This window comes from Pteropus vampyrus, unplaced genomic scaffold (assembly GCF_000151845.1).
Source record: "Pteropus vampyrus isolate Shadow unplaced genomic scaffold, Pvam_2.0 Scaffold306, whole genome shotgun sequence".
Classification (NCBI taxonomy): domain Eukaryota; kingdom Metazoa; phylum Chordata; class Mammalia; order Chiroptera; family Pteropodidae; genus Pteropus; species Pteropus vampyrus.
Window position 1 is genome coordinate 477,796 of NW_011889087.1, and position 17,453 is coordinate 495,248.

At 47.4% G+C, this 17,453-nt stretch overlaps 2 protein-coding genes across 6 annotated transcripts in view; both read right to left on the minus strand.

Annotated features, from left to right (window-relative positions):
• The window catches only part of MAPT (microtubule associated protein tau), a 95,853-nt gene that overhangs the window by 39,412 nt on the left and 38,988 nt on the right, over positions 1-17,453 (minus strand). For all 5 annotated transcript variants that reach the window (XM_023521575.1, XM_011377092.2, XM_011377093.2 and 2 more), the window contains exon 2: positions 3,567-3,725. In XM_023521575.1, coding sequence (XP_023377343.1) covers positions 3,567-3,708 — 142 coding nt within the window. In that variant the 5' untranslated portion in view covers positions 3,709-3,725. The remainder of the gene's footprint in view (positions 1-3,566; positions 3,726-17,453) is intronic.
• The window catches only part of LOC105303516 (signal peptide peptidase-like 2C), a 69,497-nt gene continuing 66,008 nt past the window's right edge, over positions 13,965-17,453 (minus strand). Inside the window, exon 3 of the mRNA XM_011377222.1 lies at positions 13,965-14,211. Within this exon, the coding sequence (XP_011375524.1) occupies positions 13,965-14,211 (247 nt within the window). The remainder of the gene's footprint in view (positions 14,212-17,453) is intronic.

Here is a 17,453-nt window from a genome sequence, read left to right on the forward strand (position 1 = left end):
CACAAAGGGGACCAATCCCATCCCCACCTCAACACAACTGTGCCCCCACGCGAGGGTCATCAGGCAAAGACATAGGTGATGAGTAGGTGTTCTTGGGTGAGAGGAGACATTGCCTTTAATCGGCTTGTGGTTCCAACCAAAGCAAAGGCTTCTGTATTGACAAACGGCTGCAGATACCAGAAAGCACGTAAACCTGGGGCTTTGTCTGTCCTTACTAGAGAGATTCATTGGAGATCACTGCCATTGATTAATGGCAGGTAGATACCCGGAAAACACTCAGAGATCCCACTCCTTCATCTGAGAAGGAATCGGCTTAGGGCAGACACAGCACTTACTTCCGACTGGAAAAATGGTATCTGGACTTCACCTAGCTCCTTTCATGAGAGGATCTCCAAGTACTGACCAACAAGCTTTGAGTGACAGCTGAAATGTCAGCCACAGTTAAAGAAAACTGTCCTTTCAGAATCCTAAGTCAACAAAGCTATGGCGGACTCTGCAGGAGCCATCCCATCTGGGGTGGGGACAGCCTTGGAGTCAGTTTCAGCATAAGGGGCTGTTTCTGTGCATGAAGCAGGACTCTGAGATAAAAAAAAAGGCAATTGGTGTACAAGTGCACTGTTGAGATCAAACACCCTGTATCCTTTGCTAAAACCACGAGCCTGGACACCCAGCCCTGGCCACGCCCTCCCAGCCAAAGAAGAGCTAATTCTAAACAAGCTCCTATCAAACACACAGCTCCCTGGTCCTGAAGCTTGCAAAAACCTCAGGTAGGCTTCGGACAGCCAGTGGGTGAGGAAGCATCACACAGACTGTCTGTCCGGTCTTGTTATTACTAACCAGCCTCAACTGTCAGGGCACAGGAGCATATGGGGCCTCAGGCACATTGGTCCCCCAAACACTCTCTCCTCAAACTGTCCCCAACCAGCAATCCTCTTCATCTGCATTATTCTTGTTAAATTTCTTGGAGGTGGGGAAGGAAGGAGAAGAAGCCTATTCTGAATGTCTTATCTAGAAGGTATAACAAGTTAACCGGTTGATGAACACCTTTTCATTCATTAGCGTGCCTTATTTTATCAGTTAATCATCTTTCACCCACCCTGCAAGCTCGCTTTGGCTGTCCTACCCAACGTCAATACTTTGTTCTAGTATTTTACATGTGGTTTCTTGTCATTATTGAAAATAGTCTCTGTCACTTATCTAAAATGTGGCTAGTAAAGTGACACCTTCTGCTAAATGACAGCCCTCACTCCCCATATAAAAATAACTCATTCTAAATCCTTAGTTGCAAGAACAAATGCGATGAGAACTATGAAAATCTTTTAGGTATTACTTACTTTCTTGGCAAGTACATTCTTTGGGTAAGCAAACTATCTTCAAATGCTTTCTTTTTTACAGCAGTGATGGAAAAAGGTTAGCAAATTTTTTTTATTTGCATATACAATTGACCCTTGAACAGCATGAGTTTGAATTGTGCGAGTTACTAAAATGTGAATTTTTTCAGTAAATACTGTAAATGTATTTTCTCTTCCTTATGATTTTCTTAATAACATCTTCCTTTCTGTAGCTTAGTTTATTATAAAAATATGTAATACGTATAACATAGAAAATATGTGTTTATTGACTGTTTATATTATTGGTAAGGCTTCCAGTTAACAGTAGGCTATTAGTAGTTAAGTTTTGGGGGAGTCAAAAGTTACATGTGAATTTTCAACTATGTGGGGGTCGGCACCCTGAACCCCCAAGTTGTTGAAAGGTCGACTGTATATATCATAGGTCCGTTTTAGCACTGAACTTCTCTGATCATGTTTTATGTTAAGGAATTGAGTAGTTTCAGCGAACATACTGTAGGCAAGTCTGAGACACAAAATGACTTGGTAAACTTGTTCTTACTTCACAAATTGAATCCAGTTTCCCCTTTGAAAAATAGGAGTTGTAAAAATCACTTTTTTCCTGGACTTGTAAAAAACAAAAGGAGCTTTTCATTTGAGAACAGTTTTAGATTTACAGAAAATTTGCAAAGATAGTACAGAGAGTATACCCCACACCCAGTTTCAAAATTATTTACATGTGTCATTATTATGGTACATTTGTTGCAACAAAAAATATATGTAACTTAATTTTTAAACCAGCATACCCTAAATAGAGCATCATTTTTCATCAGCAGGATTTACCCAGGGCAGAATTCAGTATGTTGTGATTCTAAGTTGGATTCTACCCACGGGAGTTTAATAGAGTTTAATAACTAAAGTTCCAAGGGGACTTGGCAGAAAGAGTGACAAGAGGCACACAGGGGATATGAGGGCTCCGGTCCTCAAATGAGGGAGCTCTTAGGGAGTGGGGGCGGTGCTGAACCGTAGCAGCTCCCAGGCCACAGCCGGGGAGAGGTCGGAATGCACACTTCTTGTTACCACATGGTGCCCGACACCAGGCGGGGGTTCTGGTCCAGCTGAGAACTTCCCCCAATTCCCGTCACTCAGAGGCCGGGTGGGCTCCTGAGAGGGGCAGAGGGGGGCCTCTGGGCTCCCAGAACAGCACGCCCACTCTTCCTCCACCTCCTCCACCTAGGAGCCCACCCACCTAATTCCCAAGCTCATCTGACGCCAATGCGTTCTCTGCTTAAACAGATACAGAGAAGCCAGCCTTTGAAACAAGGTCGCCGACAAGACCTGAAAACTCTCCAAGGTAGGGGCGATTGCTCCTTAGGCTCCCCCACCCAGGGGACCTCCGTGTGACCTGCCTCCTCCAGGGAACCGTCCTGGATAGGTGTTCCCAGAAGAGGTCCCTTCCCATCTTGGAGCTCTACTACTTCCACCCGGCACCTCACACCCCAGGCTGCAAAAGTGTGTTTTATTATTTTTAGCATTAGAAGAGAAAGTAGCTTGTTTGCCGTTTTGTCTCCTTAGAAATGGCTCTGGAAGGCAGGAACAGTCTTTCTTACACTGAGGCCAGCTTGGTGCTCCCGTTGAGAATTGGGGGCCAGCATGTGGAGCAAAGAGAGGGCTCTGGGAGCTCCCCGAACTCGGTGGCCAGACAGTGAAATGAAATATATTCTTTTGGAAAGGGAGAGGAGGAGGCCAAGCCGGTTTGGCCAAAAGACTGTATTTTAGACTATTTAGAAGTTAATGCAATTTATAAATGTAGGTATAGTGGGAATCCCAGGGCTAACCAACTTGCTGAATAGGGCCCAGACGGGCCGGCAAAGAAGAGATAAGGTATACGGCCATGTATTTTGCATGCTATTGAAGATTGCTGATTTATAGGTTAATTGACGTGGCTAAGGACGCAAGGGAGCGGCCTATACAAATCAGACTGACAGGCCCCTGCAATCTTGGTCACTCTGCATCCACTCATGGGGCATACTCTCCTTTTAAAGAGCCTCACGTTTTGAGTACCTTGGTCCATTCAAAGGATGAGCTTTCATTCAATTGACAATCTAATCCAATACTGTATTTAAAACCCCTTTAAAAATGTGGATTCGAACCCTTCCTGCCAGCTCTTTCCAAAGCAAGTGGGTTGGCTGTGATTCCCAAGGCGCCCGGAGCTGTTGTGCAGGGCCGTATACTAACCTTTCAGGCCATGGTCTGCGTCACCCTCACGGTCTTGCAGAAGGGTGTAGCCCCCCTGGGAGGGAAGATCTTTCCTGTCCCCCAGCCCATACGTCCCAGCATGATCTTCCATCATGTTGAACTCTTGGCGGGACTCAGCCATCCTGGTTCAAGGCCCACCTGGGAAGGAAGATGGGAGGTTGAGGCTGAGATGCTGAGAGGAGGGTAGGGGCTTGGGGGTGGGATGAGGTGGGGAGCAGGGACAGTGAGGTGCCACCTCCCCAGTTCATGGCAGATAGATTTCCACCTCCCCACGTCCCTCCCTCCCCAACAACCAGATGCTTAACCTCACCCTGAGCTCTGTTATTGACATGTACGAGGGCTTTCAATTCACCAGCATCACATCAGTTCATATTCAAAACCAGCAGGTGGGCAGGTTCAGGGGGCCTGACTCGTTACTATGCCCAGTGCTCTTTCCACTTCACTAAAAAGTTAATGCTGCTGACTAGGAGTCTGATCGCTTTTTTAGTGGAGAAGGTGGGACAAACAGGAGAGGGAAGGCACCAGCAGGTGCTCCTGGAAAGGGAAACGAGGCACAGAGAAGCCTGTGAGTGTTTAATCATGGGTCACTGACAGCGGAACGAAACAGCTCCCGGCCGGTGTCCTAATTACCCCAGCTCTGGGTTGGGTGGCCCCCTGAATGTCAGGGCTGTGGCCTCCACTGACCTCACTGGCACCCACCAGGACCCTCAGGTGTCCATTCCAAGGGTGGGCAGAGAAGTCCCTAACAGGGCCTGGAGAGGGATGCAAAAGCCCCAGGCCAGACGCTGATTCAGCTCATCAGAGCCCAGTAGAAATGATCCTTTACTGGTACTTTGTCTTCATCTTTATTGAGAGAACATTACTTAATTTAAAAATTACTCTTAACTTTGAATTTCTGGGCTTTTAGTATGCTGCTTTGCTTTGGTTCATTCATGCTTTGGATTATTTCATTATTTCCCATTTGTATCTCTGTAATTTGAGTCTCGTCTTTTACTATGGTATCTTCCTTTAAAATTATCTATCTCATAGTCTTTCTTTTCTACTTTATATTTGTTTTTATCTTGGAAACTTGTCTGTTCTGGTTGCTTTCACTTTCTCCCTTTAAACTTTTATTATTTTTGATCTTGATTTTTATTTCTTACCCTTTGAAAATCTCAGCTATATTTTATATGTATTTATTATATGTATTTATTTACATGTTTGACTTATTTTACATATTTTTTTTTACATCCTTATATTGCTTTCATTTAATTAATGCTTTAACTTTTTTTGGAAATAATTTTAGATTTACAGGAGAGTTGTAAAAGTATTCCAGAGGGTCATTTAGTTATTTTTAACCTTCTGAAATTCTTTAAAATGTATTTCCCTATGTTACCATCTATCTTTCTAACCTTTTAGGCTACTTTTTAATTTTATTCTTTCCTTCTTATATTTGTAACTTTTATAATTATTCACAATTTTAAGCTAAATTTAGTCTTTAATTTTCTTTTACAATTTATTAAGTTATCTCTTTATGTTTCTGTTTTCATTTCATGAACAGTTTCTCGATGGCACATAGGAACAGCAGCAGTGGGTGAGTTGTTAAGGGGAGAGCTGATGACATGAACTAGAGTGGATGGGGCCTTTCTCTCTCCTGCCTCCACTGCGTCTAGCTCTCCGGTTTCAGCGATCGATTAGTAATGTCTACCACGGGCAATGCGTGGAGGGCATGCACACCTGATGTCATGCATTCTCTAAATGTGTTAGGAGTTGCAGAATGTTCGCAAATCCATAGTCTCAACTCTGACATATAAATGGTGGCCTACCAGGCGGAGGGTCCCTCTGGGGCTGACCCTCCATATAACGCTGCCCAGACTGACGCTGGTGGTGGGGCAGCCAGGCTTCTGGCACTGTGTTTATACCGGACGGCCATGGCATACTCATGTCCAGCTTCATTCCTTTCCCTTCAGGGCAGGACATGCCGGTGTGAGCATCTGAGCTCTCTTCTCCACCCAGGATGCAGGATAAGAAGCTGGTGAGAGCAGGGATGGCCTAAGGAGATTTCAAGAATGAGGTCAGCAGGACCTCTTCTGGGTGAGGCAGGTGGTGGTGGCCCAGCCCCACTTAGGCAGCTACTGCTTATAGAGAAGGGGCACCTTTTCATCCTGACTGAGGCCCTTGTCCCTCCGAGAGCTCTCAGGAAAGGCATCTGAGACTCAGCTTCTCCAAACCTTTGACATCTCCCCAAGAATGAGCAGGACTTTAGTTTGGGAAGATAAGAGTCCCCATTCATCCTTTAAGGCTCAGAATTTGGGTGATATTCTCTATCCTTAGACAAGCTGATGGTCCGTTTCGTTTCTCTCAGAAGGCCTCAGAACGTGGGAACCCCGCTTCTGAAAGGCACCATGATCTGAGAACTCATCTTTTGCTGCCTACCCAACTCTAGGAAGGAACGCCTTCCTCACTGCTTCCTGATGGAGCCTCTCAGGACGTCCCGAGTCACTGCCCAGCTGCTCGTCCCTGGGATTTGTCCACGAGTCACCTCAACTGGCTGACTCACCAGGAACCCCACCCTAGAGGGGTGGAATCAGCCCACAAGCTTGAGGCTTCCCAGACTGCCTGGAGACACCACACTTGGCCCAGGTGAGCCAGGCCAGCCAACCTGGGTCACTCCTTTCAACCTGCAGCTGCAGTTTTCGTGAACGTTGAGAAGTTTAATGAGCCCCGTGGTTTTGTTCTTGAGTTGATTGATTCCTTTCAATGACTAAGTTTCCCTCCTGTAGTATGATGGATGGAGGTATGAAAGTAAAAATCTGATGTGTTGGCTTCCTCTTTCATAAGATGTCCATTTATACCTTTTGCTTTCTCTGTTCAGGTCTCGGTGCTCATTGTAATGACTTGAATGAGCTCTTAATTTATGAATAACATCAACCCTTTATCCTATTTGTGACAGATCGTTTCTCCAGTTGGCAGCCTTTTGCTTTGAATTCCGATGGCTTCTGGCTGACAGGTTTCAATTTTTATACAGTCAAATCTATTTTATTTTGTTACTTATTCCATTGCTATATAGCACATAAAGATCAACAATGTTTTCTACTATGTTTTTAGTGATCTAATTCTTTCTATTTAATTGCAGCAGGAAAGCAGCCACTGACGACAGGTATGTAAGTGAATGAGCATGGCTGAGTTCCAATTAAACTTTATTTATGGGCACTGAAATTTGAATTGTATGTAATTTTCATGTATGTAATATCATTGAAATGATATTTCAATGTCATGAAATATCATTTTTGTTTTCATTTTTTTTTCAACCACTTGAAAATGTAAAAACCATCCTTAGCTCACAGCCAGATCTGGCCTGTGGGCCATTACTTACAGACTTCTGCTTTTGGCTTTTTTAGAATGTCTTCTTTCCTCTCAATAATTTTTTAAAAAATCTGTAAGTTAAGTCTTAGCAAGAATTGAGCATTTTAGTCACTGCCTATATCCTCAGTGTGGATTTTTGCATTTAATGTTGGGTTTTCTTCAGCTGCTTCTCGAGGTTTCCATAAGATTTCAAGTCAGGAGCAGGAGAACTAAGGTTCATTCCTGGAGCTTGGCAAGCAGCCCATGTATCCATAGTATAAACCCTAAGGCTGCCAGGCTGCCTTGTTCAGCCCCACAGAGCAGATAACAAGGCAGTGGGTCTCACTGCCCTGGCTTCTAATGATACCACCCACCAGCATCACCCCTGCAGGGCTGGAGAAAGTCAGGCACAACAGTAGGAAGCCGAACAAATTACAGGGGCCACTGGAGAAATTAAATCATCCCTAAAAACAAGGGCAGCTATTCGCTATGTAAAATAAACGAACTGTGTGCTTCTCAAGGGCCAATATTTTCCTTTGGGGAAAGAAGTGGAATGCATGAGAACTCTCTAAGCAGGGAGGGAGGCTCACCACGCCCCCCTTCCCATCCATCCCAGGACAGCAAATGCCCTTAGGTTCATGGATCTTCTGAGTCAACGAGGCCGAGAGCTGTGTCTTCAGCTCAATGGGGCTGGGCCACCTGCCCCCATGCTAATGTTTTGGTACCTACGGGCCATGTTGAGAAAGACAAGGCCCTGTCTGGAGCATCCCCTAGAGTCTACTTGACATAAGCAGAAAATAGAAGCCAGAAGGAAGATGTCTTCGGAGAACAAAACATAGGACAAACACCAAGTGAGCAAGTTCCGCTGGGGTGGGACCTATCTAGGTCACTCACTGTTGCAGCCCCAGGGCCTGGCACACAGTCAGTGCTTGCGTGAGCTCTATCAAGGAAGGGCTTATTCCCTCACAGGAATGTCACCAAACTCTCACAGCAACCCTGTGAGGTAGTTATCGTCATTGTCATCATCACAGATATTAAGTTTCCCCTTGGACAGATGAGAAATCTGGGAAGTGACCTGCCCAAGGTTACACACCCAGTAAGCGGTGACGCCAGGAGGCAAAGCCTGTGTCCTGATGGAATACTCAACTGCCCCTCACTTCCCGTTCTTCCATCCTAGACCATGAAATGTTCCCCAATTTTCTGTCGGGGCACAGGTCTAGGGTGTGGAAGGAGCATCGTCCAGGACTCACGCCCAGAAGCTGTGTGACCAAGTCACTTCTCTCCACCTTCTTCACCTGCAAAACGTCACTCAGTGACCCTTGGGCTCCCTTCCTGCTCTGACATTTTATTCTAAGTGAGTCAGCGGGGCTGGTGTCCTCCAGCTTGGGAGCCCTGGTGATCAGTACGGAAGAACAGGAGGTCCCCAGACCAGGCCTGAGTGGGAGGCATGTCTCCTAGCGTCCTAGCCAAGGGGCTGCACTCAGCCCTCCTCCTTCCCGTCCCACCCCTGTCTGACCCCTGTCATTTTCCTCCTCAAAAGCCAAGGGCAGGAATTCTCTGGAAGAATTGAACAAAGAACATGTAAACCATCTGATTGATGGCACAGAGCACATCCCGACTCTAAGACTTCCGTACAAAAACAGTCGACTGAAAAACACACAAACAAGCTTGGCCATGAAGTGGCCACACGGCACAGACTAGACATGGTCATCACCTCATGGATCCCTATAATCTAAGAGAGACACATCGACGGGAAAATAAATACACTTTGTTTTCTTATTTTTCTAGATCAGCCAATCTCGCTATCTCCGATTTCCTACCTGTTTTCCCAGGCAGTGACTTGGAGGCAGCAGGGTCAGAGGTAAGAAAGAAATTTTCGGAGAGGCACAAAAGTTGAGTTAAACCTGGAAACTAAAGCGGGCCACTTTGTGGGGACCCTAGGAGAAGTACTACCTCCTGACAAGAGAAACGAGAACCAGAGGCTCCTGGAGTCTGTCCTTGTCATTCTGTAGCTGCATCAATTGAGGGCTGTGAGGGCAAGGGGCTCGCAGAGTCGTTCATGGTGACTTGTCCTACAGGATCACACCCCCCCAGTCCCAGTGCCACCTTGCCAGTGGGTAGAGTAGGGGGTGGGGCAGAGAAAGGGAGAAAAGTGCCTGCAGGGTTGACAGGGAAGGAGGAAGGCAGCGCAGGTGACGAAAAGGTAAGGGAAAGGCAAGGGGTTACCTCTCCGCTGGGCCTGCTGCCCTCTGGGACATGAGAGGCCGCTCCGACGTCTCTGCCTGCTCCACACCCAGCCTTACAGCTCTCTAGAAGGCCTGCAGGTTCCACCTGAGCTGGGGCAGCCTCTCCCTGAAGGAGGTGGAGGCCAGACAGGCTTCCTCCCACTGCTGCCTTCCTTTCCGTGTTTTCTAATTTTTTACCCCCAGCAATGCATTGGTAATGAGTCATTCCCGTTCCAGAAACCTCCTTCGGTAAGCCAGGGCGACGCTGGACACCCTTTTGGCAGTTTTGGAATATTAATAGCTTCTGTTTATTTGAGCGCATTATGTAATCCAGTCACAGGGGCTTCAGAGAGAGAGAATATCTTTGTAGTACAACAACCCCGTGAGAGGAATTACTGTTCCCCTTCCTGGATGAGGAAACCGGCTCAGAGACGTTCAGTAACCCGTTCAGGGTCACGCAGCTAGTAAGCGGCAGAGCAGGGTCTGAACTCTGATCTTTTGATGCTAAAACCCTTCTCTATCCTACTGTATCACACCAGTGCCTGCCCAACCGAAAGTTAAACCTCCATAGCCCCCTCTCTTCTTCCAGGGCTCAGTGAAATGACCGTGTCCTGGCTGGAGTTAGAGGCGGGGAGGGAAGGGAAAGCCCGCATCAGGGGCGGGTCCCGTGACCTGGCTCATCACGCAGTCCAGTCCACGCTCCCAACCAGCTTCTTGCGTCTGAAACAAGTGGGTCGGAGAGGCCACCCCGGGGCGGCGCGGGGCGGGGCGGTTCAGGGCCGAGGCGCAGCCCTCGCTAGGGGGCAGCAGACGCCCGGCCGGGGTGTCCGCTTGCCGCAGCCCAGCGCGCCCGCCGGCTTCTCCCCGGGAATGACCGCACGCTCCCGGGCTGCCCGCGGTGACTCAGCGGAATCACCGCCACCAGGCCGGGTGGCTCCATCTAGAGAAAGAGGGTTCGCCCTTAGACCCCGTCATGTTAAAAACCCAAACTGGAATTAGAGACTAGGGATACTGCACAACTTGTGAATCTACTGAAAAACACTGAATTGTAACTTAAAGGGTATGTGATGGTATGTGACATTAAAAAATGTCACGTTAAAAAACGGTATGTGCTATTAAAAAAAAAAAAACACCTTAAATGGATTTCTCTCAGATAGCAGAAGATGAAGTAGGGATAAATCTAGAATCCAAAAATAATTTCAAAATGAGCTTCGTTCTCCAAGGTGATTTTTTTTGGGGGGGGGGGCTCCCTTCTCTCTTTGCTCTGGTCCCTTTTCTATACCATCAGGAATTTGCCAGTGCACGAGGGTAGGAAACAGAATTCCTCATAGTTATAGGAACCATGTTGAAATTATTTCCAGGTATGACTCACTTAATGCACACGACTGCCTCTATTATGATGCCTATTTCTACAGATGGGGAAACTGAGGCACAGAAAAGTTGAGTCCGTTGCCCAAGGTAACATAGTAGTCACGTAACGGAGTCAGGGTTCCAGGCCCAGGCAGCTTGGCACTAAAGCTTTTGTTTCCCTTGAAAACTTTCTCTTTACATTTACACTCTATTCTTTACTGCTTACAGTCCAACTGTCTTACTTTAGGATATAAAGATCAGTGAAAGGGCAGGCACACCAGTCTCCTGGGCCAGGGTCACCAGAAAACCCCTGTGCTCGGGCAGCGGAGAGCAACTTACCTAAAGGAAATGAAAGCGCCCGGAGAGCTTAAATCGACACCCCCTCAAGGTGGGTCCTGGCAACCCTGATGCCTCAGACGCACTTCCCTAGCAGCTGGTCCCAACTATGAGTGTCCGAGGAGCTGCATTTTCTTTTGTGTCGCACCCAGCTGGGACGGGGGCACCGGGGAGTCCCCAGTGAGACTTAAGACTTGCTGGGAGGAAGACCTCAGAGCAGCAGACCTCAGAGAAGCTCTCAAGTGTGAGCGCGTGGTCCCGTCACATCGCCGTGTACCACAGAATGCTCTAGAGCCAAATCTGAATACTAATAGTAATACCCAGATTTCAAGCAGAACTGCCAAATTAAGTAGGGAGAAGATAAGGGAACCCAGAGAAAAGAAAAACTTATGTTGGTGAGAAGAAGCTGGAATAACCCTGGGCCTCAATCCAAGAGAACAATTGACGATTGTAGAAAAGTGTGAATGAAGGTGGCTTTGGGGGCGCGGTGCTGCGCACACACGATGGGTCACGGCTGATGTCAGCTGGCTCGTGTCCACCATCGTCAGAAACCTCACAGATTGTGTCTGAGAGGACAACTCTGGTTCTAAGCTTAAGGTTTCTGTTTTGTCTTTTCACTGAAGGCGTCTCCTCCTTCGTAACCACGGGAAAAGCCAGATAGCGCTGTGATATCTATGAGGGGGACAGATCATGCTTGGGTGGCCTTTATTTTCAGAACTACAGTAGTTTTCCCTCCAACCCCTTTTTTGGAAAGTTTTTGGTCAGTTAGCCTTCAGGGAGGACAGCACTTATATACGACGCCCCGATGGGTGGTGGAGGTGGGCTGCTGAGCCTCTGTCACATTCAGGGACTACCAATGCCCCTGGTTTCCATATTAATCCTACCTGAGATAAATCCCTCGAACTCAGAGCACCAGATGGATAAGGAGCAGTCTTTGTGATGTGTCCAAGCCAAGAAAACCAAAGCAAAAAATTGCTTTTTTTGGGCAAACCATTCTTAGTCCTTGGATGAGGGGTAGAGGGGATTTATTGATACATAAAAGTGATTAATAGTCATTACTTACAAGTTAAATACAGAAGAAGTGAAAGAGGAAAGCTAAATAACCAGTTAACATTTTAGGGAACTTCTTTACAGACAGCCTCTCTTACATATGCATATAATTCGCCGTAAATATTACACCAGTTGTTCTGTAGCCCAGTTCACTCGTTTAATAATATGCTGGTATTAATCAGCTTTATCTTGATTTCTGGCTGATCTTCAGTGGATATAATTTGTTGTGTCTCTGACCTTCACCTCACACAGGCGGCAAATGGTCCCCAAACCAACTCAAGGTTACAGTTAAAATGTGCTGGGGCTGGGGCTTATAAAGTCCCCTGCCTTTATTCTTCCATGATCTCCCCTTAATAAGAATAGATATTTCTATAGCCAGGCACCGTTTACACATTACAGCTCATTGAATGCCCACAATAACCAATGCGAAGTAGAGAATTATCTTATTATGCCCATTTTACACTCTGATGCTGCTGCCCAGGCTGACAGGGAGGACACATGAGTTTGGATCTGCAGTGCTAGCCTTTAGTTTGACACTGGGTGGGCCTTTAAAGGCCTCTGCCCCCACATCATGAAGCCCCACTCTGAAAGCCTGAAGTAAGAGGAGCCACTTCAACCACACCTTTGCAAGGTACATGGGACATCTCGGCTCCATTCTGCAGCTGGGGAAACGGAGGCACAGAGACGCTGAGGGACCTCACGTAGACCGAGAGACAGTGGTAGAGCTGTGGACAGTCTGGCATGTGGTGATCTGCTGGACAGTTCAGCTTAGGAATGGGAAGAAAGCTACAGAACTCACTGTGGGCCAGGTGCTGAGGATATGAAGATGCCGTACGGAAGAAATTCTTGAAAAAAAGGAATTTCGACATGACCTTAAAACCAGATCCAATCCAGGTGTACAACTATCTAGATCCATTAAAGCTGACACATCAGAAATTCGGATCAGCAAGAGACAGGAAATCAAAGCCAGGGGCCACCCTTTTAGGTTCTGGGCCCCAAGAATCTATTTCAGGAAAAGCTCAGGCAGCCTCCGTTCATCGCAAAATGTCCATTACCCAGCAGAAAGGCCTGGACAATGTTCATGTTCAGAAACAGAAATCATAGTCGAGGAAGGAAGAGAGAACAAGCAGATGAAAGAGAAAAAGCTAGTGAGAAAGAAGTACAGAGAATTTAAGGACACAAGAGAAAATGAAATTCTACTTGGAAAATGCGGTTTTTCATTTCCTCCAGCTTTAGCTGGATATTCTGCTTTGTCGAGACATCTGATGATGAATGCGCTGCCTCAGTCAGGCCCTTGCCTCAGCAACGCCTTGGGTGTTGGAAGGCCTTTCAAAGACACCCTTGGGTCACTTGCCAAAGAGCATTATGGATTCTTGGAAGCACCTGCTCCTCCATTAGCCATTACTGGACTGATGAATAGCACTTAGGCTGCCTGCTTCTCAAGACCCTTTGAGAACTCTGCACGGCTGGCCTGCACAGCAGGGGCTGGGGTGACACCTCCATCCTGCCCTCTCCATCCAGGTTCATGTCCCCTTGGACCCAGGGCTCCCTCATGAAGCAGTGACTCATAATCTTGAGATACCATGTCTGTGTCCACCCCGACAGGAGCACCGAGAGGCCACTTCCCCCCAGTCCCTTTTGTGGACTGCACCGAGTCCAGCCTTGTTAGTTGAATGAATAGCTGGACTCCCTGAGCCCTTGGCTTCTGAGGTGCAGGCACTGGCTCCAAATCTTCCTGGGGAACCCTTGTTCCTGGTCCAGATCTCTCCATGCATTTGGGTGGAAAGGATGCCTGGTGTGGAGTCAAAAGCCCTAGGTTCAAGGCTTGGTGGGGTCCAGTCACTAACCGGTCGATGCTGGGTCAGTCACTAGCCCTCTCTGAACCAAGCATTCTTCACGTGTAACATGGGCATGGTGACACCTGTCTGACGGGGTGGCTGTGAGGGTCGCTGAAAATAATGCACGTGAGACAACACTTTGATGAAGTGCGATGTTCCAGACTGACATAAGGGACTGTTGTCATGACGTGTGAGTTACGATCAAGAAGATGTCTGAAGATGTGGAAGAGGAGGCTTAACCTGAAGGGATAAAATTAGGGGCCAACACCAGGGCCTTTTGCCTCTGCCCCGAAGGATCGGGAGTACCAGTGGGAAGAGGAGAGAGGCAGCTTTAGGTCAGGCCCTGGAGAGGAGGAGTACGGGAGTCCTTCTGGGAAGATCTGGGGAGTAGTGGAGCGAGGGTAAAGGTCAAAAGAAGAAGTGGGTAGTCTTTGCTCCCCATTCCGCTCAGCACTGGCACCCAGAGTGACAGGCAAGCACAGAAAGGGCATGGGAGGTGATCTGCAGAGGGACACAGGGTCCGGAGTGGTCAGCACAAAGTCTTAGTCTGCTGGGAACATGCCCAGGGGCAGGGAGGGAAGCGGGGCTTTGAGAGGCCACAAGGAATGGCCAGCAATGGGCTCTTTTTGCCATGACATTTCATTAGCTGGGAACAACAGGAAGAAATGGAGGGAAGAAGAGAATTAGGAAGGCAAGGCGGTCGTTTTTAAGATGTTTTCATTTCTATTTTTTGAGACTGAGGACACACTCTGGAAGATGCGGGGGAGGGGAGGACGGCTGGAGTCCGCTGCTAACCAACAGTTGTCCCTCAGTAATGAACGACCTGAATGCAGCACGGGCTGGGAAGGGCGGAAAATGAGTAGTGTCCTTTGATCACAGGCAAGGAATGCCACACCAGATCAAGCACGCTGTCCCTGAATCTCTTTTTACAGAGATGCCTGGACACTTCTGCATGGTGGCATCAGGGCCAGAGGTAACGACAGTGCAGTGTGGGGGCATCGAGCGCTCGCTCGGGCCGGGTGGCCTGGGTTCCACTCCGGATCCACTACTGACTCACTGGGTGACCTTGGGTGAGTCACTCGACCTCTCAGAGCCTCTGTTGCCTCATCCTTGAATGTGGGGATTCAATGCGTTAATATACATTAAGGGCTTAGACCTGTCACTGGCTTCCGGTAAATACTCTGTAAGTGCCAGCTGTGGTGATTATCATGACGACCTTCTCGCCTATTAATTTAGCCAAATATTTCTGTATCCTGTTTGTATTTTCAGACTAAACAGCTTCTCAGGGCACAGAGATGCCCCCCCCCCCCCCCCCCCCCCCCCCCGCTTTGGATCCAAGACACGTGGTGCCCTGCTGGCCCTCCCAACGCAGCCTCTGGCCAGGCAGGGCAGATGCTGTACCCAGTGAGATCATCCCTCAGTCCCGTGATGCCTGGAGACAGGGCCAGAACCCTGTCCTGGAGCACCCTTCGTGAAGCTGACCCCTTTGTAAGACGGATGCAAGAGGAACACACTGGAGGAGAGGGAAGATGTTGTATTGCACAGAGGTTTTCTCTGGGAAGGGAAGTCTAATTACAGAAACTTTTTCTTGCTGGTGTCTGCTTTCTTGTTTTATTAAACTGTTTTATAAACATGTATTATGTTTACAATCTGATAAAAAGCAATAAATACATTCCCATTTTGGCAAAACAAAACACCCTTGGGACAAAGCCAAGGATTTGTCCTACAGCGTGCTGCTCTTTTTATTCACATACAACAAATTGCCCGCTGTCACTGACATGGTCCAAGGGACAAGGTGGCTGAGACACTTACCATTGATTCTAGGCATCAGGGCCACTCTGTGATCAGTCACAGAGACAGAGGCCACTCAGGGTGACGATGTGTGTGTGTGACTGTAGGAACTGTAGGAACACCACCAGGAGGTACCTGACAGGGGCGACGCCTATGGAGTCAGTGGGAGCCCCTGCACGGGACAACATGCCAGAGGGAAAGTACTAAGTCAAAGGGATCGGGTTTGGTGACAGCTGGCATGCAGCCTTTCAGGTACACGCTTAAGGCAGAGAGCCACAGAGACCGGGACACAGCACTCCGATGTCACAAACCCTTCTGTCATCGCAAGTGTGATTCTCTAAGATCTAGTGAAGGGCAGTGGTGATATGTTTAAACACTACAGAGGGCTGCAATTGTTCGAGTATTTATATTCACCTTGTTCCAAACAGGATTTAGAGAAGCAGGGATGTGTGGAGCCCCACAGGGCTAAAGTTACAGCCCTATAAGCCCCAGAAAAATTAACTTCCAAAATAAAAAGTATGCAGTAAGGTGCAGGGCCACGTCAGAACATAAAAATAAAGGCTCTTTTGATAAAGGGGCAACCAGACAATTCTGCTGCATCTGCTGAGGTTAGCAAAACAGTTTCAATATTTATCAATAAGACTTCTCATTTAAATTAGAAATAGGAAATGCAAATATCACACCCAGAACGGAGACCCCAGTCACGCCCCTCTTATTTGGATAAAATAATCATGCTTGACAAAGTGAAGTATCCAGCTAGAGCTAGGGAAATGGAAAACTGCATGGAATGAAGAAACTATCTTGAAAAAAAGAATTTCAATACAACTTTGGAACCAGATCCAATCCAGGTGTACAACCATTTGAATCAATTAAAACTGACACATCAGAATTTCGGATCAGTGAAAGACAGGAAATCAAAGCCAGGGGCCACCCATTTAGGTTCTGGGCCCCAAGAAATTATTTCAGGAAAAGCTCAGGCAGCTTCTATTTATTGCAAAATGTCTATCATCCAGCAGGAAGGCCTGGACAATGTTTATGTTCAGAAACAGAAATCACAGTTGAGGAAAAAAGAGAAAATGAGCAGATGAAAGAGAAAAAGTTCATTAGAAAAAAGTACAAGGAACTTAGGAACTTAACAGGAAATAAAATTCTACTTGGAAAATGACAAAACACTTAACCCCAGAAGACGAAGCCAAGGGGAGACCCCGAACTCCTGCCAGTCATTAAGTGAAGAGCAGAGAAGGAGAAGAGTGACTTGTGAGGTCTCCCTGCCTTGTCTGAGTGGCTTCTAGGTCTTCCTAGTGTTTCAGGAATTACCATCAGAATGGAATTCGTAAAGGAATCCCAAAACCACTGAATTGTAACTTTAAATGGCTGAATTCTATGGTATGTGAATTATAATCTCAATAAAGATGTGTTTAAAACATTGCAAAAGAAACTCAAAATTACCATTTGGTTTTTCCTAACTCTAAAAACAACAGATGCCCTTGAATCTTCCCCAGGCGCAGAGTCGGGGGCTCCCGAAAGCTCGGGGTGTGCTGGGGCCGAGAGAGGCGGGCCAGGCTCGCACACGCATCAGGTGGCTGTGGAAGCAGGGACACCACACGTCTCCCTGGTCCCATCTCTGCGAGACTAGCTGGAGACTCATGCACTCTCAGACCTGGGCAAGAACCACACTATCTCCCCATCCTCCCTCCACTCAGCATTTGGTCCAGTCCGTTGTAGCTGTCACCTCCTACTCTAATTGTACCCCATTAGTGTCCCCATTAGACTGCAAGCTCTTTGAGGGTTGAGACTCCTGAACTGGCTTTTTAATTGCTGTAAACAACTCAGGACTTAGTGCAGTGCTTGGTATGAGTGGGTGCTCAGTACTCCTTCACGGATGGATGAATGAAAGAACTAACGTTCACTGAAAGCCACTCCTCACGCTTTGTCAAATGACATGTGCTACC